Source organism: Myotis davidii, unplaced genomic scaffold, assembly GCF_000327345.1.
Source record: "Myotis davidii unplaced genomic scaffold, ASM32734v1 scaffold198, whole genome shotgun sequence".
In the NCBI taxonomy this organism is placed as follows: domain Eukaryota; kingdom Metazoa; phylum Chordata; class Mammalia; order Chiroptera; family Vespertilionidae; genus Myotis; species Myotis davidii.
Genome location: NW_006291485.1, coordinates 748063 through 769036, shown reverse-complemented (window position 1 = coordinate 769036; position 20974 = coordinate 748063). Strand labels below are relative to the sequence as shown.

Genomic DNA, 20974 nt, shown 5'->3' with positions numbered 1-20974 from the left:
TGGCGGGAGCCTCTCCTGCCTCTTTGGCAGCACTAAGGTTGTCCGACTGCTGGCTTAGGCCTGCTCCCTGCAGGAAGCGGGCCTAAGCAGTCAGTTGGACATCCCCTGAGGGCTCCCAGACTGCGAGAGAGCACAGGCCAGGCTGAGGGACCCCTCCGAGTGCATGAATTTCGTGCACCAGGCCTCTAGTAAATAAATGAATGTCTTATTTTCGTTTATTTTCTATTGGATGGGCTTTGAGTATGCCCTGGCTGGTGTGTTCAGTGTTTAGAGCATCACCCCATAGACCAAAGGGTCACAGGTTCGATTCCTGGTCATGTACCTGGGTTGCAGGTTTGATCCCAGGCTCCAGTCGGAGCATGTTTGGAGGCAACCAGTCGATGTGTCTCTCACATCGATGTCTATCCCTACCTCTCTCTCTTTCTCTTCCTCCCTCTCTTCTACTCTCTATGAAAAAGCAATGAAAAGTATATTCTTAGCTGAGGATTTAAAAAAAGAAAAAGAAAACAGTGTGAGTAGTTCTGGTGTTCCCAGTCCTGCCTTCCTGTTCTGACTGTGCTGGGGTTGTCTGGCTGTGCATTGTTGCCCAGTGAGGGCTAACAGCATCTCTGTCACACTGATTGGGCATCTATCTCTTTACTGTACTGAGTGCTTTATAAAATCAGGTGGATGTTGGGTTTTACCAGATGCATTTTCCACATTTGTCCAGACATTTATATGTCTTTGCCCTCCTGATTTATTGATGTCATGAGTTCTGATAGATTTCCAGATAGCATGCCATCCTTGCTTTCCTGGAATCAAGTCTGAACGGTTTTGAGCAGGGAAGCTTTTCTGGGCAGTGCAGTGTGGACTGAGAGGCCAGTCCTGGCTCCACCCTTTAAGGCTGGTGACCTGGAGCACATACCTGACCTCTCTGGGCTCTGGTGTCTTATCTGTGCCATCCTGGGGGTTGTAAGGGAGTCCTTGGGTAAAAGTCTGGACCGGGGGTCTGCCTGGAGTGAGTTGCCAGAATGTGACAAATTGCCCCTGGTTGTGGTGGCTGAAGGGGCTCAGATAAGAGGAAGGGAAGCCGAATGCCTAGACAGCCCCTCCTGACAGAGTTCTATTCCCCCTCAGAGCAGTGACATGCCCCTTGATGAGCTGCTTGCCCTCTATGGCTATGAGACAACAGACCCCATCTCGGAGCGGGAGAGTGAGGGCAGCGATGCCACAGCCACCCTCCCAGACATGACCCTGGACAAGGTGAGTGGGGTCTCTTCCTGGAACTTGAGGGAAGATTTAGGGAGGGCAAGCACGAAGGCCTCAGAAAAGAAGAAGTGTGAGGCCTAGATTACTTCTTAGAGGGGACTCTCTTGCTCCCCAGGGTCATAGCTGGTGCATTCAGGGTTAGAGTGGCCACAGAGAAGGAGCTGAGATGAAAAGACTCTGACCACTGGCCAAAGAGGGGCAGAGAGTGGAGACTGGGCTGGAGACACGCAGCTGGGAAGGAAGAGAATGAGTGAGGTCCTGACAGGTCAGGGGCGGTGCCAGGAGGAGGCTTTATTACCAAAGCTGAAAAACAGATGCACAGGGAGAGCGCAGTGGCTGGGGCTCTAACCATCCCAAGGCAGACATAGGTGATATCCCTTTCTGGACTGCAGGGTGTGGGCTCAGGGACACAAGCATCCATGCTGGCAGCCTGGCTGCCCTGCCCTGGCCCCTAGTCTCATCTGCAAAGTGGGAAGAGCAGCCCCACGTGAGCCCTTGCTGTTCCCAGAGGGAGGACCATCCAGTTAGTGTCACCGTTGTTGTTATTAGTGTTATCTTAAGATTGTTAAAGCAAACTGCAAAAATGTTCTTTACTTTTTGTTAAAAGGAACAAATAGCGAAGGATTTGCTTTCAGGGGAAGAAGAGGAAGAGACACAGTCCTCGGCCGATGATCTCACCCCATCTGTTACCTCCCACGAGGCTTCTGACCTTTTCCCTAGCCAGAGTGGACGTAGGTGTCCTGCCTGCTCCTCCGCTTGGGCTGGGGCGAACAAGGCTCTAGTGATGCAGACGGGGGGCCCTGGGCTACTCGGGGGAAATAACTCAGACGCAGACGTATGGTGCCGCTGGGGTGCCCTGTCTCTATCTGAGTCTCTTTGGGGTTTTCGTCTCCCTGGCCAGTGAGCCGAGACTCTTTGGCTTTAGTTTACAGGAGGAGGGAATGTGTTGATTCCTATAGCTTTTGGAATCAAAAGGCCTGTCAGATGTGGGGGCAGTGTCCCAGCAGCACGAGGTGCTGGGGGCTCACAGCTGGCAGTTAGCAAATCCCCGCACCTTTGTCCATTGCGCACCTGTCATCTGGCCAGGGCTTGGGACATGCCTCTTCTCAGGAGTGGCATGGTGTGGGGGTCAAGTAGATGGGGAGTGGGATGGAGGCTGCAGCAGGGAAGACCTGGGATCCACTAGCTGGGGAGCTGCCCAGTGCCACAGATGCATCTCACCTGCATCCCCTCTCCCAAAGCCCGCTTCCTGACTGGCACAGAGAAAGAGCTGGGCTCTTCCACCTCGTCTGACACTGAGGAGGACCCTCTTCCTGCCAACAAGTGTAAGAAGGTATGTGGCCCTGACCGTGCAGTACCTTCAACGTGGGTCTCTGCCTGGTCCTGGGGCGAAGACAAATGCACAGCCTCTGAGAAGTGGGCTGCTCTGGGACTTGGCCATGTTGTTGGGACCTTGAGCCCGTGCTGCTGTGGCATTGGCTGGCCTGGGGATGTGGCCCCAAGGTCCTGTCCTGAGTGCTCTGAGCTGGGCATCAGGACACCTGGGTCCTTGGGCCTCATCCCCTTGATACATGACTGGCTATACTGAACAGATGGACAAGTAGATGGAGACACATGGTCACTCACACACCCACACACACCCTGGTCTCTGCCTCCCATTCTCAGACCGTAGGACTTGGCATCTGTGGAAAGATTGCACCGACCAACACAGCCCTGGGCTCTGAAAAGTGGCTGGGCCTTCCACCTGCCCTGACTCTCCTGTGTCTTTGCCTTTGCAGGAGATCATGGTTGGGCCTCAGTTCCAAGCCGACCTCAGCAATCTGCACTTGAACCGCCATGGTGAGAAGAGTAAGTGGGGCCTGGATCCTGGTGGGGACAGGGAAAAGAAGATGAAAACCACACTCCAGTCAAGAAGGAACTTGCTGCACATCCAGTCAGACTTAGTTCCCCAATCCTCTGAGGGCTCAGGCTGGCTCGGGTGCCTGCCCTGTGCCAGCTGTGGCAGCAGGTTTGCAGAGTGCTCAGTGGGCAGGAGGAAGTAAGGGAGACTTGCCTCCTGCCCAGGACTTTGCACTTTTCTCTGGGCACTCATGCTCTTCCCCACTTAGCCCACAGGCCTCTCCTTTACCTTGTCTGTGTCCTGTCTCAGTATCCTCCAGAACCAGTGTCCCTCTGTCCGGCTTTGTCTTTCAGGGTACTCCCTAACTTGGACTTGATATTTGTATGTCTGTAGAGGCTTTTGTGTTTTTTTTTTTTTTTTAAATATATTTTATTGATTTTTTACAGAGAGGAAGGGAGAGAGATAGAGAGTTAGAAACATCGATGAGAGAGAAACATTGATCAGCTGCCTCCTGCACATCTCCTACTGGGGATGTGCCCACAACCCAGGTACATGCCCTTGACCAGAATTGAACCTGGGACCTTTTAGTCCGCAGGCCGACGCTCTATCCACTGAGCCAAACCGGTTTCGGCAGAGGCCTTTGTTTTTTAAGGTAGGAATTGTTGCCTCCATTTATAGGTGAAGAAAACAGGATGTGAAGTCATTTACTTACTGAGTCTTGTTTTTCTTGCCCCACAGCCTCTACAGGCTCGGGACTGGCACTCATTTTTCAGGAGGCTTTTCTAGATAATTCAGCAGCCAGGATTGGAGGTAGGGTGGGACAGACAAGGGAGACAGAGACCCTTAGTAAAGGGTAAGGCCTCCCAGGGCAGAGGCTGGGATGTTGGTGTGATGTGATGTGCTTGCTTTGTTGAAGGCAGTTTGGGCAAAGGATGGCAGACAGGAAGGTGAAGTTAAGCTGGGTCACAAGAGACACTGCAAGTGACTCTCTGCCTCTGACCACACCTGGGACCCTCCCCCAGAGAAACGCACCTGTACACACCTTAGGCACACCCTTAGAGGGGCCAGAGCTGTGCCAACCTTGGTCTGGAGCCTAGCCATGGAGTATGTACTGCCCTTGCTCTGACCCCCAAGCTTGCCTATAGGGAACAGGTCTTTGGTACTGTGGGGATGGGAGCTGGCCTCTCACTCATGTTACACTGTGAGATCAGATCCATGTGTGTGGCATGTGCATCTTGTGTGTCATGTTCCCTGTATGGATGTGCTACATTGGTCAGCTCTTCTCCTATTGGCTGATACTATGGTTGTCTGCAGCTGTGGTTATGAACATCCTCGGGTGTGTCTTAGTGGACACACTCATTCCTGGATAGATGACTGAGGGGCATATGGGGGCCTACATTACGTCTGTGGATACTGCTTAGAGGGCTCTACCAGCAGGATGCGCATCTCCAATTCTCCACGTCCTCATCAACACTTGATATTATCTTTCTTGTTGCTTTTAGCCCTTTGGGTGTGTTAAGTCATGTCTCTTGATAGCTTTCATTTGCATTCTCTGATGAGTAATACTTGGTCTACTGTCTCATTCGAAGAGCCTGCTCCAGGCCTTTCCCATTTTTTAAAAAAATATATTTTATTGATTTTTTACAGAGAGGAGGGGAGAGGGATAGAGAGTTAGAAACATCGATGAGAGAGAAACATTGATCAGCTGCCTCCTGCAAACCCCCCACTGGGGGTGTGCCCGCAACCAAGGTACATGCCCTTGACCGGAATCGAACCCAGGACCCTTGAGTCTGCAGGCCGACGCTCTATCCACTGAGCCAAACTGGCCAGGGCTGTCTTCCTCTTTCTCATTTGCGGGGCTCCTCCTGCGTTCTGGATGCAGGTCCTGTGTGGGCGCTGTGCACTGCACGTTTTCTCCCAGAGTCCAGCGTCCCAGTCAGGATTGTAGCCACTGTGTGTGCTGTTGAAGGAGTCTCCACAGGTCTGGCAGATAGTCTCCTTTATTAACTTAATTTGATTTTTGTTTTATGATTGGAGGTTGGATTCTGGGTCTATTTTACTCCCCATATGAATATTCAGTTGCGCTGGCACCACATATTGAAAAGGTAATTTTTCCTCCACCGAATCGAAGTGGTGCCTGTGTCGAAAACTAACTGTTGGTGGTGTGTGCGCTGTTGCTGGGTTTCTGCTTCCACATTGGGGTATGCAGGTCCTCTAGCTGTGAAGTATTGTTGCATGTTCATGTAAGTTTGTAAATTAGCTTGTCTGTTGCCGTGACACTGCCTGTCATTTTATTTTGTGTTTTTCCTCGGCAGGCTTTGTGGTCAGGTAAGCTGGAAGTGCCTTTTACTAACATCAGGGAGAATTTGTGTGAGATTGTTACGATTCTCTTCTTTGTATGTTTGGAAGAATTCCTCAGTGAAGCTGTCTGGGCCTGGGTTTTACTGTAGTTTCATGTTTGTGGAAGAATATTTTTAGTTACAAATTCAATATATTTAATAATATAGCTCTATCTAGAGTTTCTGTTTGTTTTGATATGTTGCATTTTTGAGGCATTTATCCCACTAGTAAGTTATTAACTTTATTATAAAAAAGATCGTAATATCCTATCTTCTTAATGTCTGTAGGATCTATAGTGATGTCCCCTTTTTGAGTCCTGATATTGGTATTTTGCATTTTCTCCTTTTCAGTCCCTCTTGATCAGTCTTATTAGGAGTTTGTTACTTTTATTGCCCTTTACCAGGATTTTTCTCTGTTGTCTGATGGCTACTTATTTCATTTTTATTTTTATCTGTATTTCTTTCCTCATAGTTCATTTCATTTTAGTTTGTTATTCCGTAGTTCACATTGTGATAACTTCTCCCACTCAGGGGTGTTTTAGAAGCATTCTGTTTAATTTCCAAACATTGGGGAATTCCTAGTTATCCTACTGTTACTGATTTCTAGTAGAAGTCCAATGAACATACTCTGTGATTTCAGTCCTTTGAAATGAGTTGAGCCTTGTTTTATGGCCAGTATTTAGTCTATTTTGTAAATGCTGCTTTCTGTTTTTATATTTGAAGTGTATTTTCTGTGTATGGCATATTTTTGGATCTAATTTTTTTTAATCCAGTTTGATTCTCTTTTGCCTTTTAATAGAGAGTATGTAGTCCAGTTACATTTTGGACTATTTTTCATGCAATTGTGAAAATAATTGGGATAAGTTACCATCTTCTGTGTGTTTTTTCTTTGTTCCATCTGTTCCCCCCCCCTTTTATTTTAATTGTCTTCTTTTTGATTAGTCAAGTAGTTTTATTCTATTTTTTTCCTCCTCTTTGATATGATAAGTTTTCATTTTTATATTCCCTTTTCAGTGATTATCCTACCTTATGCTGCAAGAATTTTTAAAACATCAATACCTGACTATTTAGTCAGAGGCACTGACCTCATTTCCCTTAGATTATCAAATAAAAAAATGGCAACAGCCAACACAAATAATAGCTATATGGTGTGAATAAATCAAAATTATACAGAATACTTTATTTTAGTCAGATTGGCAAAACATATATTTTTTGGTGTGCTGTAGAATTTTAGTAACTAGTTTATGTGCGCCATGAGATGAGAAAGGTTGAAAATTGCTGCTTTAAATAAGTGCATTCTAATCCCCTCATCTGTCCTGCCTGTTGTGCTGCTGCTGCTTCTGCAGGAACTGCATGTGCCACAGTGTGACAACGTTGTGGTTTTCATGCCTGATGTTCCCTACGCTTATTCACAACTGCCTGGATAGTACTGTTCACTCCCTCCAGCTTCTATTTGGGATAATTTCCTTCTACCTAAAGAACTTGCTCTTTAATATTTCTTGTGATGTTGATGAATTCTTTCAGCTTTTGTTTATCTGGAAAGTCTTAATCTTGATTTCACTTTTTAAAAAATATGTTTTTATTGATTTTAAAGAGAAAGGAAGGGAGAGGATATAGCGATAGAAACATCGATGAGAGAGAAACATCAATTGACTGCTTCCTGCACGCCCCCTACTGGGGTTGGAGCCCGCAAGTCGGGCATGTGCTCTGACCGGGAATTGAACCAGTGCAGTGACCTCTTGGTTCATGGGTCAGTGCTCAACCACTGAGCCACACTGGTGGGCTGATTTCACTTTTGAAGAGTATTGTCATGGGTCTAGTTTTCTAGATTTGCCAGCTTTTTCTTCTCACGTGTGAACCGTTTTGTTCCATTGTCTTTGGTATCTGTTGTTTCTGTGTAAGTCAGATGTCTGTCTTACTGTTTGTGTTGGAATCCTTGTTCATTGTTTCCCTGCAGGTTGATTACATTTTCTTTTGTCTTCTAGCATTTTTACCAGATGAGCCCAGATGTGGTTTTCTTTGGCTTTGTCCCGACTTTTTGTGATCTGGAGTTTGGTGTCATGCATCAGTTTCGGAGAATTCTTGGCCATTGTCTCTCCAGATTTTCTTCTGTCCCATTTTTTGTCCATGTCTTCTGTGACTCAATTATACATATGCCTGTCTTCTTCATCTCCTAACTATGTTCTGTTCAAATTCAGTTTAATTTCTTCTCTTTAATTTTTATTGAATTCTTTCAATTTAATTGATCATGTCTTCTGCTCTGTCCAAGCTGCTATTAGAGCTGTTCAGTGGGTTCGTAAACTCACAGGTTGTATTTTCCAGTCCTGGAAAGTCCATGTGATTCTTTAAAGTCCTGTCTGCTAACTCTGATTTCCAGCCATTTGTGGATTTACCCCTGTTCCATGGATTTTCTCTCACATTCACATGCTAGGCAGGTGGAGGGCTAAGGTTGCAGGATAATGTTATTTTATTTTTTCCAGAGAGTGGCCTGTGGTCCTCTTGGGCCAACCACCCTGGCCAGGCTGGGACTTGAATCAATATGGAGGGGCTCTTGCATTGGGAGAGGTCACAGCTTCTGTGGTTCTCGGCACCAACCCAGGAGTTGTTGGTTCCCAGTCAATTTCCCAACCAGAGACATTCCAACACAGGAGCCATTTTTCTTAGTGTGTTTTTCATGTTCTGGCCGCTGTACTGGGCAGTTTGGTTTGTGGTCCCCGTGACTCTCCCCTAGTTAGTTAAGAGGTGCTGGCACTGGGGTCTTTCCAGACTCAGCCCTGCGCTCTCCCTTCTGTCTCCCCATCGGGTCCCTCCTCAGCTAGAGATTGCCACCCACTGCCTGCATGGGACAGGACTCCCCTTCCCTGGGCAAAGTACACTCAAATGTGGCTTGTGGATGCAGTGGTTAGAGCGGTTGTTGCCTGAGCGAGACCACTGGGACCCAAGTTCTCACTGCCATTGAGTCCAGGCTCTTCACTCAGCTTCCTTGGGACTCTGTAGTTCAAGACCTGCAAACTGTGCAAATGGCTTTACCCTCCTGACCCGTTACCTACAACTCCCTCCCCTAGGGCCATGCTGGGGAGTCCCCCCTTCCTCAACCCACACTCCCTCCTGCCTCCTCCAGGAGGCTGCCTTGGATTTCCCAGCTGGGAAGCACCCAGTTGGCCTCCCATGGCTTCCGCCTTTTGTTGTTCCCCTGACCACCTCTGGCCTGGAGGGGTGTGTAAGGGATGGGTCCAGGTAACCGGACATACAAATTAGCAGCTGTCCTTTGGAGGTGCTGTGACAGCCAACCTGGTGGATGCTTGTTGGGGGGAGTGTGTACTCTTTGAGGTGTGGGCATGGAATTTGTGCCCACTGCTGACCCTGGCACTCCCTCTAAACAGTTTATGAGAATGATGACCAGCTGTTGTGGGACCCCAACATCCTCCCTGAGAGGGAGGTGGAGGAGTTCCTGTACCGGGCAGTCAAGCGGAGATGGCACGAGACAACCGGGTCTCAGCTTCCAGAGGGAGAAATGGTGAAAGATAGTGAGCAGGTAGGCAGCATGCTGGGTGGTGTGAACACCCCCATATCCTTGTCCCGATGGTGGTGTAAATGCCCCTGCTTGCTCCCACCTTGATGGTGAGGTAAATGCGCTCTGGTAGCCCCACCCCAATAGTGATGTGAATGCCCTCATTATCCCTACCCTGATGGTGTGAACACCCTGGATATCCCTGCCCTGATGATAATGTATATATATATGCCTCAAACATCCCTGCCCTGATGGGGTAAATGCCCCCAGTATATCCATCTTGATTGTCATTTGAACACCCCCATATCACTTCCCTGATGGTGTTATAAACATTCCCCATATCCACAGCTGATGGTGGGGTGAACACCCCCATATATCCACCCGGATGATGAATTAAATCCCCCCCATACCCCTATCCAAATGGTGTGTGTACCCCTATATGCCTGCCCTGATGGTGGCATGATTGCACCTATTTCCCCTCTCTGATGGTAGGGTAAACCCCCAATATCCTCACCCTGATGGTGGTGTGAATGCCCCATATGCCTGCCCAATGGTGGGGTAAATGCTCCTGCTATTGCTGCTGGTGAGCAGGTGGGAAGAGGCTTTCCCTCCCCCAGGCGCTGTATGAGCTGGTGAAATGCAGTTTCAATGTGGAGGAGGCTCTGCGGAGACTGAGGTTTAATGTGAAGGTGATCCGAGGTGAGTGCCCTGCCTGCCCACCCCTACCCTTACTAGCTGTCCTGGTCTGGGCACTGCTGACGCCACTGCCTCCTCCCGGTTGTAGATGGGCTCTGTGCTTGGAGTGAGGAGGAGTGTAGGAACTTTGAGCATGGCTTCCGAGTGCACGGGAAAAACTTCCACCTAATCCAGGCCAACAAGGTGAGGACACAGTCCATCCTGCTCCCATCGGGCTGCACCATGGCCTCCTTGGGGCTGGAAAGAACCTGGGAGCCTGGGCACATGGCACCCTACACCCACAGCATGAGGTTGTGACTCCCTTTACCAGGCTCTTGAGGCTCCTCTGAGCTGAGGGTGAAAGCCCTGGTTTCCGCCTCTCACTCCTACATGCCTGCTGTCATATTCTAGTCTCCTCTGTGAAGCCACTTCCTTCCTCCAAAGAAGACTCCGATATGGGAAATGAACATGATGGCATCTCAGTCTCAGAGACCTCCACCACCTGTGCCCAGAGCCTGTGCTGCTGTACTGACTGCCAGCCTGGACCCCACTCTCAGCCTCCAGCCATGGGGAACAAGGGTCTCTTAGTTTGATCGAACCAAGGAAATAGGTCTCTCCTGCCACCTGTGACAAATGCTCATGACCAGAGGGGCTGCTGAGTACCAAGGCCCTGCCCTCCCCTGGACCTGAGTCCACCTGTTTTTCTTAGACCTGAGCTACTTTTGTCCCCCTGGACCTGAGTCCCCATGTCCTTCCTAGACGGAGGTCCCTCTCTCTCGATTCTGGCTGGATATGCTCCTATGACACTGTCTCAGAGTCTGATTTCCCTTTGTCTTGCCATGGCTCTCTCTCCTCACCCATCTCCTAGTGGGTTTTTGCCCTTCTAGGGAAGCAGCCCTGGCCCCTTCCTCCTATTCATGGTGACACAGCTTGTGGAGAAACAGGGCCTGGCTGAAACCTAGCTCACATTCGGGGCCTCTGTCCTCTCTCGGGAGGTTGGAGTAAGTGAGAATCTGTGCTGGGACAGAGGATGCTCAGCTGGCCTGCCCAGTGTCGTTCCAGGTGGCACTAGATTCTCTAGGCAGATCAGCTCCCAGGTGGCCTGGTGCAGTGCGCTGTTCCCTGCGTTTCCACTGCAGCCGAGGCTGCTTCTGTGAGCAAAACTTCCCATGCATCGCCTTCCACATGCCTGCCCCATGGTTACCACACACGTTTTAAGTTTGCACCTACCCTGGCCCCACGGAGGCTGTGACACTCTCACTGTCAGTCAGACCCCCTAATGCACAAGGGTGTCATTGGGAAGAGGGGACAGCTCGTGTGTGCCCTGCCGGCCCCCCTTCCCAGGCCTCCCTGGCCTCTGTTGTCTGTCCCTCATCCTGGGGACCAGCAGGTTTCTCACATGTACCTGTAACAGCCCTGGCCTTGCTGTGGGGCTCATCCAAAGTGAAGATGCTCCAAGAGGTTTTGCCAGGTGGCACCCAGCTCCATGCTGGACTGTCCCTTATCTTTCTAGGGTGCTGTGTATGTGACCTGAGTCGGGGTTCATAAAGCCCCAATGTGTCCTTTAATGGCATTTCATTTGCTCATAGACAGCTCTCCCTTGGGATGTTAGTGACGTTCCGTGGGAAAAGCAAGCTTGGCCAGGTTGCATGTTGTCCTCTCTGGGTAGAGTCTCTGTCCCTGGTGTCTGCACGAGGGCTCGTTTTCCCCCTCTGCTAGGCCTGCGATGAGCGGGGGATGAGGTGGACACTTTTGGGAGCTTGGCGAGGTCTGAGGAAAGGGAAGTGGACACTGGACACATGGACCCAGAGTGAAGAAGAATGGGGTCCCATGTCAGCAGGTGGTGGAGCTCTCTGAGATTGAGGTGCCATGTTCGAGGCAAAAGGATGAGCCCTGGACATGGGGGTGGCCTGTGAGCCTTAGATGGGGGCTGGAGGTGGGTTCAGAGGACACTGGGGGTGTGGCAGGTCTTTGAGAGCGCTGGTTGCTGTAACCTGTTCCCGCTGCCCTGGGAAGCGGAGGGAGCTGGGCGTGTGGGGCCCAGATGACACCACACTGTCCCTCAGGTGCGTACAAGGTCTGTGGGCGAGTGTGTGGAATACTACTACCTGTGGAAGAAGTCTGAGCGCTATGACTACTTCTCCCAGCAGACGCGGCTGGGCCGGAGGAAGTACGGCCCATCAGGAACTACGTATGTGTGGCGGGCTTCCAGCAGGACCTGGGGTCAGGGGACGACTGGGAGTCCCAGGGAGCACCTCCCGCCTGAGGCAGCTGTCTCTCTGCAGTCCCCCATGGTGCCATCTTTCCACAGGGATACAGACCAGGATCTAGATGGCAGTGACCCCGATGGCCTTGCCCGTCCCCGCTCCTCACCGCCCCTGCCCCCTGCCGCTGATGGCCTAAGCCCTGAGCAGGACCCTCTGGCACGGATGCACATAGGTAAGAATGTGGGTGGGCCCCTATCTTTGGGGGAGCACCCTTGTAACGCACTCTGACCTGTGCCAGTGAACACTAAGGAGCAGGTGTCTGGGAACCATTGTCACTTCACCCCAGGAGGTGTCACACATGTGCGTTGTCATCGGAGCTTGTTGGTTTCCCAGATGGAGAACTGTGTGTGCCCTGCAGCCCAAAGTAGGGTCTCCTCTCGGCCCCAGGTGGTTGGGCTCCTCTCTGGGGCTGGGGTGTGGGACTCCTGTCTGGACCCCACGTAGTTGCAGGGGCTCCTCTCTGGTCTAGGTGGTTGGGGCTCTCCTTTCTGGGCCCCAGGTTCGAGGACTTCTCTCTGCATTCCCGGTGGTTGAGGGGGCTCCTCTCTGGGTCTCTGGTGGTTGGGTGGGCTCCTTCTTGGCCTCATGTTGGGGGGCTTTTCTCTGGGCCCTGGGTGGTTGAGGAGGTGAATTTCTGGTCCCAGGTTGGGGGCTGTTCTTTGGACACCGAGTGATTAGTGGTGTCGGGGGCAGCTCTTCTCTGGGCCCCTAGTTAGGGGGCTCCTTTCCAGGTCCCAGGTTGGGGGTGGTTCTTTCTGGGCCCTCAGTGGAGAGGACTCCTCTCTGGGTGCCAGGTGGTTGGGGGGCTTCTCTCTGAGCCCCAGGTTGAGGGGGCTCCTTTCTGGGTTCCAGGATGGAGATTCCTCCCTGAGTCCAAGGTCAGGGGGCTTCTTTCTGGGCCTCAGGTGAGGGTTGCTTAGCCTGAGCCGCATGTGGGAGGTTTGGGATATCTGAGCCCGCCCCAGCATCCTGGGCCCAGGGCTACACCAGAGCAAGACAAGGCCCAGTTAGTAACTTCAGTTTCTGAAGATGAACACAGAGGGAAGGACAAGGACCTTTGCTCTCTAAGTCTACTGGGCTCGGGTTTAGATTGTCCCCTGGTTCCAGAATCTGGTTGGTCCCATATTTGTCTGGGAGGGCATCCACATCTACCCATCCCGGCATTGCCTGCCATGCCCCTGTGTACAGAGCTCCACAAATTGCACGTTTACCTTGACTTGGCAGTGCGCGCAAGCATTGTGTTGTTGTTTTGAGTCTGTTATGTTCTGATCTGTTTGAAAAACTGGAGTCACAACCTTCCAAGGCAGGGCCTTACCTGGGTGCAGTTTAGTATAACTGGTTTCTTTTGTGGTCATGTGTATTTCATGTATTTGTGTGAAAACATCAGTGACGAGGGGTCTATAGGCTTTGCTTTCCCTGACAGAGATTTGGCTGGAGCCTGCATAGGTTGCATCCTGAGGGCAAAAAGTGTGATTTTTAAGCTAATGCACCTTAGCCAGGATGGTTGTGGATCCAGGCTGGGTGTGGCTGCTGCTGGGGCCTGGTCTCAGCCGTGTTCTCCCCTTCTAGAGCCGCTGAGCACGGACGGCATGACTGGCAGTGTTGGTGAACCCGAGGGAGGCTCCAACAGCCTCCCATCCTTGGAGCAAGAGCCCTGTCTGTTCCAGCAACTGGACACCCCGCCAACTGTGCCCGTGCCCCAGCAGCCCCCAGCCCTGGCCGAGCCGGCCTTCTGCCCCTCCGCTGCAGCTGCTCCAGAGCCCAGCACCAGCTCGAGACTGGCTGTGGACTTAGCCCTGCCAGGGGCCCTTCCTGAGGAGCTGCCGCAGGTCTCCAGCCACGTGGATATGGACGGAGAGCCCGAGGAAGCTGTGGCCCCTGCACAGGTGGCCTTGTCGGTCACTGAGTTTGGACTCATTGGCATTGGGGATGTGAATCCTTTCCTGGCTGCCCACCCAGCGTGCCCGGGCCCTGGGCTGCACTCGGAGCCCCTGTCACAGTGAGTGCAGCCCCCACCCTAGGGGCCCCCAGCCTCAGGCTGAACTGAGGAGAGTGGGAGGGGTCTACCCTGAGGGCCCGAGGGTGGTGTGGCCCATGGAGCAGGCTGTTTCTTTAGTTTTATTTTCTTCTTTTAATTTGGCTTAATTTATTTTTTTGACTAGGTAATAACATTCATATGGTTCAAAACCCAAAAAGGTACAAATGGGGCCAGTGCTAGTCTCCTCCTACCCCTGCCCCAACCACCAGCTCTCCCAGGCACACGTGAAAACACGGTCTGCTGGCAGGGGCACGGTTGGGAGCCATGTGTTTGACCCACAGCGCTCAAGCCGTGCAGTCTGTGGGACTGGACTGACCCTTTCTTGGTCTCTCTCTCGGTCTCTCCCCTCACTGCAGCTGTAACGTGATGACCTGTTGATTCCTGGCCACAGGCGGGTGTGTGTGGCCTAGACTGGACTTGGGGCCACTGTGGGTCCTGCCTCTGTCAGTCTTCCCGACCCTTTTCCTCGTGGGCCTCGGGTAACGCCATCTCTGCTTCAGAACACTTCAAGGACTAGGGTGAGCAGTGGCAGGGCTATCAGCCCTGCCCCTCGCCACACAGCCCGGCACCCTCAGCACCTGGCACCACTGCCTGGCTGCAGGCTGCCTCCGTGGGACCTGTTGGGCAGCTGGGTGCAGAGGGCCCGGCCCCCTCTGGCCAGCAGAGGCAAAGAAAGGCATCCCTGCCCGTCAGGGAGATGGGGAGACAGGGCAGGACGCCGCCCCCCCACCAGCAGCCTCTGCCCAGGGAGCCCCCCAGCACCTGCTTGGCTCTGTCTCACCGCACCTGGCAGGGCCATGGGCTGCCCCAGCCCAGGGGTCGGTGGGCAGCTGCTACTCGGTGCCAAACCCCACGGGGCACAGAGCCATATACCTCGACGTTGGCCCCGCCCCACCTTTGACCTCACCCACTCTGTCCACTTCAGGAAAAGCCGCACTTTACGCCCACCTGCCTCCTCTCTATCTGCCCCAGGGCTTCTCAGCAGCCTCCTGGGTTCCAAGAGACAGGTGACTGACACCCCCTGTTGCCTGCAATGCCGAGGGGCCAGGCTCCAGCCTGTTTTTCTGACCCTGCGGGTCGTATTTCTGTTGAAGCTCCCCAGCAAGATGGTTTGGGGTCCTGGTCCGTTTCTTCCCCCACCTCCCTCTTTTTATTTATGTTTCTGTTTACAAATTGGAGTGGGGTCCTCCAGGGGGGCAGGGCAGCACCCCCAGCCCTTGGGTGTCATCAGGAGAGTTTTGGCTCAAGCCCATCTGCAGAGTTGGACTCAACCTTCCCTGTCACCCCACCAAGGACCACACTGTGAAGTGAAAACTGCCTTGAATCTCTTGCTGTTTTATTTATTAAACTTTATTTGAAGCCCCGTGGGTGCCTCGTGGTGGACTGGGCAGGGTGTGTGGAGGTGCCGGGGAACCACAGGTCATCCTCGCCACGTAGTCACTTGGTGGGCTATGTACCAGGCATCGTTGAAGGATGGGGTCATGGTCCATGTCATGATGACCGATGTGAGGGAGGTGGTCAGTTAAACAGAGGGGGCATTTAATCTGGAACCTGAAGGAGGATCATCCTGTTTTGGTGAGGGCTGGTGTGAGCCAGGCTGAGGTCACCACCAACGCAGAGGTAGGCAGGGGCCGGAGTCCCAGGAAGGAGGTGCAGGCCGGGAAGGAGGGAGAGCAGCTGAGGGTCTGGGTGGGCCAGCCAGCAGGTTTGGTCCTGAATCCCCTGGAGGGGTAAGCAGGGGCTGGGTCGATGTGGTTTTCAGAGCTTCCCCAGAGGAAGTGCAAACAGGCTTGGCAAGGGCAGGGGACATGCAGGAGGGTCAGCCTGGACCCAGGGTATGAAGACCAAGGGCAGATGGATCAGGGGCTGGTTGTGCCCAGGTGTGTGGGAAAGTCTGGTGTCTCCTGGAGTTCGGGGCTTAGTCCTTCAGAGCTGGTGTGCCAGCGCTAGGAGCAGGAGCACTTGGGGGTGGGATGCCACGGCCTTGAGAGTGATTTTCACTAGCATTTTTAGTCTGTTCTCATTTTCTTGAAGTATTTTAGAGGTATTGCTCGACTATATTCTGGTTTGCTCTGCTTTCGAGAAAATTGCCCTTGTCCTTCCTTACCTTTGTGTGTGTATTTACTTGGACAGCTAAGATTTGTATCTTTCTCCCTGTTTTATTTATTTATTTTTCAGTTACAGCTCACATTTAATATTATTTTGTGTTAGTTTTAGGTGTACAGTCTAGGTGGTTTTCTCCCTGGTATTGAACAGTGAGGGATGGCCTTTCAGACTGGTTTCTTTCACTTGGTGATGTGCACCTGAGGTTCCCCCGTGTCTTCTCGTGGCTGCATAGCTCTTTCTTCTTATTGCTGAGGAGCATTTCATTGTCAGATGGACCACAGTTTTTCATCCACTCACCTCCTGAAGGAAGTCTCGGTTTGGGCACTTATGGGTGAAGCTTCTGTGAACACTTGTGCAGATATTTGTTAGGACACAAGCTTTCAACTCATTTGGGTAAATACTGGGGAGCTGAATCTTACGTTAAGAGTGTGTTTAGTGTAGTCAGAAACCACCAAACCGTGTTCCAAAGAGGCTTCACCATTTGCACTTGCATCAGTGATCAAGGAGAGTCCCTGCAGCAGCTCCAGGGCCTGGCGGCAAGTGTGCTGTCCTCAGTTTGGATTTCAGCTGTTCGGATAGGAGTGTGGTGGTAGCTCATCGTTTTCTGTAGCTTTTAGAGATGGGCTCTCATTGCTTCCCACAAATGCTCTTCGCTCCCTCTCACTGGCCAGGAAGATCCTTGAGGATTCCTCCTTCATTTCTAAAACTTATTTTTCTTTTTTGGCAGGATCAGCATTTTAAAGATGTTCCCATGACTCTTGGTTTCTAATGAGAAATAGGTCATTCTTGTGTTTTCCTACATGAGACCCACCTTTTTTCTTTGTGATTTCCTTTTTGTCTGGACACCAGCATTTGAGTGTGATGTGCCAGGGGTAGATTTCCACACGGAACTTGTGGGGCCTAAGGACTGCCTTGCATTGGTGTTGGGCATCTTGGCTGTTTCTTCCGCTATGTCTGCTGCTATGTTCTCTCTTCTCCATTTGGGCCTCAAGTTACACAGGAGAGCACTGGGTATTGTCCCACAGATTTCTGTGTGTTTTATTCTTTCTGGGTTCCTATTTGCATAGTTGCTATGGACTGGTCTTTGAGGTCCCTGGTCCTCTCTTCTGCAGTTTCATACTACCATGCAGCCTATCCCAAATCCCCACTGTTGGTTTTCTATTTCTCTGCTGAAATTCTCCACGTTTTTCATCTTTTCCTCTACATTCTTTAACCTCTTATAATACCCTGTGGTAACACTACTCCTGGGCTGCTATAGGGAGCACATTGAGGTAGTGGGTGCCTGGCAGATTAGTGCCCCTTGAGTGTCTGGAGGTCAGGGCCAGGCTGTGCTTTGCTTCACTGCCCTGTAGGTAGACTGGCGTCTGCAGCCTCTCCTGATCTTGGGACCCAGTGGTGGGGGCTCAGAGTAAAATACCCCCAAATACCACCCCCCAACCCTGAGCAGTAGTCAGGGAAGGTAGGGTGGGATGGGGGTGGCTCAGGGGCTGGACTCTCCATGAAGAAATAAGCTCTGGTAGAAGGAATAAGCTGCTCACGGCCTCATCCTGTGAAAGCCCAGCCCGCACTGAGCCCCTGGAGTAACAGTCACTCTGGTGATCTCCCACCCCAGGACTAAGTCATTCATTATTCACTAGGTCAGTGGTCGGCAAACTCGTTAGTCAACAGAGCCAAATATGAACAGTACAATGATTGAAATTTCTTTTGAGAGCCAAATTTTTTTAAACTTAAACTATATAGGTATGTACATTGTTATTAACTTAATTAGGGTACTCCTAAGGCTTAGGAAGAGCCACACTCAAGGGGTCAAAGAGCCACATGTGGCTCACGAGCCGCAGTTTGCCAACTAGGGCACTAGGTCACTTTCACTCAGGAAGCTTTGATTGATCATCTACTCTTGTGGGGGTCCCTGCCCTCCTGGAGCTGACTCCGGGAAGGATTCTGACTCTGATAAGTGGATAAACAGACACACAAGCTGAGATGATGCCAGAGCTTAGAGGAAGGAGGTGGCAGGCTAGGGTATAGGGCAGGGAGGGCACCGCAGTAGGGGTCACCTGCAGGAAGTAACTTCATGCAGGACTGAGGGTTCCCAGGATGCTGACTCGATGCTGAAGCTGGAAGGTTTCCTAGACTCAGGTTGTGTGGCGCTCAGGGACAGTAAAGTCCTTGGAGCAGGTCTGGGATTCTGACTTACAGGTGACCCCAAGTACCTATTCAGTTAACCTTCCAATGGTGCTTTTTAATGAGACTGAGGACCATCCACCCACTTTGCCTTTCCTGTCCAAACATACCATCACAGCCCCCCAGAGGTACAGTCTAGACTGCAGGACCTGTAGTAGGGCTTAGAGCCCCCAGTCTGGGAGCCAACTCCCAGTATGCTCTTTGAGCCCCAAGAGAAGTATAGAAAGAGGTGTGAGTGGTGGCTGCACTCGGTGGCACCTGTGGTGTGCCCAACACCTTTCTACCCACTTGCCAGGCTTCTTTCCCTTAATCTCCACAATACTTTTGAAAACAAACTTGGAGTCCCTCAGGTTGCATTGAGGCAACAGGGAGATGAGAACATAACCTTCTGAGCCCTGAGTGTCGCAGCTTGGGAGTGACCAGGCAACACAGAGTTGGTGGGATCTATAGGGCAGATGGGCATGGTTCCGCCCGGTACATCAGTCTCCTTCCAGCTTTGCCATCTGCAGGTAAGGGAGAAGCCATCCAGTCCTGGCTGCCAGCCCAGGCCCTGCACCCTGAGCAGGCCTCGCTGGCTCCATTTCTCTGTAAAGGGCCAGGTGTGAAAGCTTTTTTAAGTGGGGGACCCCAGCTAGCAGGTGTAGAACCCTGACCCCAGTCTTAACACTAATCTTAATTCCTACTTGCCCTGCTAGATTTTAATCCTGACCTTGTCCAGGTATTTTAAGAACAGGATGAGATTGAGGTCAGTGGGGAGGGGCTGATAGCCAACCAGCTCCTCCAGCCACTCCTGCCTCACCAGGGATCAGGCCAAGCCCCTTCCTGCCCACAGTGTGTGCCTGCCAGGAGCCTCCCTGGAGACCCTCCTGGATCTGACCTTGTAGCACCCACCCAAACAGTGCCGGCACACAGTAGGTGCTCAGTAAAGAACCCTCCATTTCCTTGATTCCAATACAATGCTGGAAGTGTTGATGGGCTATCAACACCGAGAGCGGTAGTCACTCGATTGAAGCGAGGTTAAAGTGAAAAAAAGTGCAATAAAGCTAACATTTATGTAACATTTTTGCCCGGCTCTTCAGTATTTTATCAGGTAATTCTCACAACCCTAATTCGGTTCGTGCTGCATGAATGAACGAATGAATGACGGGAGTTAGAGCCCAAGACCAGCCTTTCCCTGGGGCCCGCCCCACCCTGTGAGTGGCAGGAGTAGAAGCCAATGAGCAGAACCCGAGCCTGCGTGGGGCGGGAGTCACGCGGGGAGGGAAGGAGTACCCGCGGGATCCAGCGGGGCCTGAGACTGGGCCCTTGCGATAGCCTCACCCCTTACCCAGACTCTAGGAAAACCCTCCGGCAATTCAGTCTGATGCTCCGAGCCGCCTTGGAGGAAGTCGCGGGCGACTTGGACTCCTCGGGGCTTGCGGTTGGGAAGGGGGGTTGGTTGCTGGTGACGTCCTTTCCACACAGTCGCCACCGCAGACGGAAAATTCAGGTCCACAAGTTTCCAGGCAGGACCTTGTCATGTCCTGGGTGGGCTGAGTTGTTTTGAGTGTGTTTGTGTGTGTGTGTTGGGGGGAGGGGGTGGTCTGGGCGTGTCTCCCGCCACCGCTGCTTAAGGACAGTTGATTGGGGCGCAGGGGACTTGACTCTGAGACACTTATCCCCCAACCCTGCCGTCTGGACAGTGGCCAAGATGCAAAGGTCTGTTGATCCCTCCAGGAAGCAGGGTCAGGGGTCTCTGTATTCAAAAGCTAGGGGCTGCCCCTCTCTGGACCTGACTCCCTTCATCACCCCTAGGCCTCAGGTGATTCCAGCCAGGAGGATCCAGTGTGGGTGTGTGGACACAGACTGGACGTAATGGGGCCCCTGAGTCTGTTTCCATGGCGTGGGTGGTTTTGACCCCCTCGGTGGCTCCCTGGGACCTGTGTGGTGAAGGGCACAGACGCAAACTCCAGGTGTGAGGAGTGCCTACCTCCCGGCCCCTCCGCTCCTCTGTCACATGGGGACAGTAAGTGCTACACAGCAAACTGCCTGGCACGGTCTCCAGAGCGGGTGTTGCGGAATCTGATCGTCTAACTGCCAGGGGTGGCAGATCTACAGAACCTCTGCAATTAAGCCTCAAGACACCATCAATTTAATTTTTAGGCACTTACTGACTCAGGGTATTGAAATGTACACGGAATGAGTGCCGTCTCCACTGAGGAGAGGAGGCTCAGAGAGGAGGTTGGGGGACTTACGCTGTGGAGCCCGAGCTCAGCTCCCCAACACCTCACAGTTCTGCTGGGGCTGCTCATTCACCCCTCACTCACTTCTTTTCTGTTCTGTTCTTTTCCTTTCTTTTCTCTCTCTTTTTCTTTCTTTAAGTATATTTTTATTGATTTCAGAGAGGGAGGGAGAGCTAGAAATATCAATGATGAGAGAGAATCATGGACTGGCCGCCTTCTGCAGGCCCGCCACTGGGGATGGAGTCCACAACCCTGGCATGTGACCCTGACCGGAATCAAACCCAGGACCCCAACTGGCCAAACTGGCTAGGGCACCCATTCTTTTCTTGTCACCTCACCCCATCCGGTCTCAACCGGCCCAATACGTGTGACCGGGGCACTGACATTCCGGTGACCGGGGCTCACTGTCCCTGAGCCTGAGCCTTCCGGCCTGGGGGAGGGGTAGCTGGGCACTGACGACCCCCACCAGCTCAGAGACCCCTCCTCCTCCCCCGTACCGGGTCCCTGCCGCGGCGCGCACGCACTCTCCACCCCGCTCCCTCCTGTG

General features: G+C 52.1%; 1 protein-coding gene across 1 annotated transcript in view; it reads left to right on the top strand.

Annotated features, from left to right (window-relative positions):
- MIER2 (MIER family member 2) overlaps positions 1 to 15279 on the top strand; it is a 20897-nt gene extending 5618 nt beyond the window's left edge. Inside the window, exons 3-13 of the mRNA XM_006764772.2 lie at positions 1117 to 1242; positions 1856 to 1979; positions 2490 to 2581; positions 3027 to 3096; positions 8811 to 8962; positions 9556 to 9637; positions 9723 to 9817; positions 11680 to 11804; positions 11925 to 12052; positions 13450 to 13879; positions 14275 to 15279. Coding sequence (XP_006764835.1) covers positions 1117 to 1242; positions 1856 to 1979; positions 2490 to 2581; positions 3027 to 3096; positions 8811 to 8962; positions 9556 to 9637; positions 9723 to 9817; positions 11680 to 11804; positions 11925 to 12052; positions 13450 to 13879; positions 14275 to 14296 — 1446 coding nt within the window. The 3' untranslated portion in view covers positions 14297 to 15279. The remainder of the gene's footprint in view (positions 1 to 1116; positions 1243 to 1855; positions 1980 to 2489; positions 2582 to 3026; positions 3097 to 8810; positions 8963 to 9555; positions 9638 to 9722; positions 9818 to 11679; positions 11805 to 11924; positions 12053 to 13449; positions 13880 to 14274) is intronic.
- Positions 15280 to 20974: the final 5695 nt, after the last annotated feature.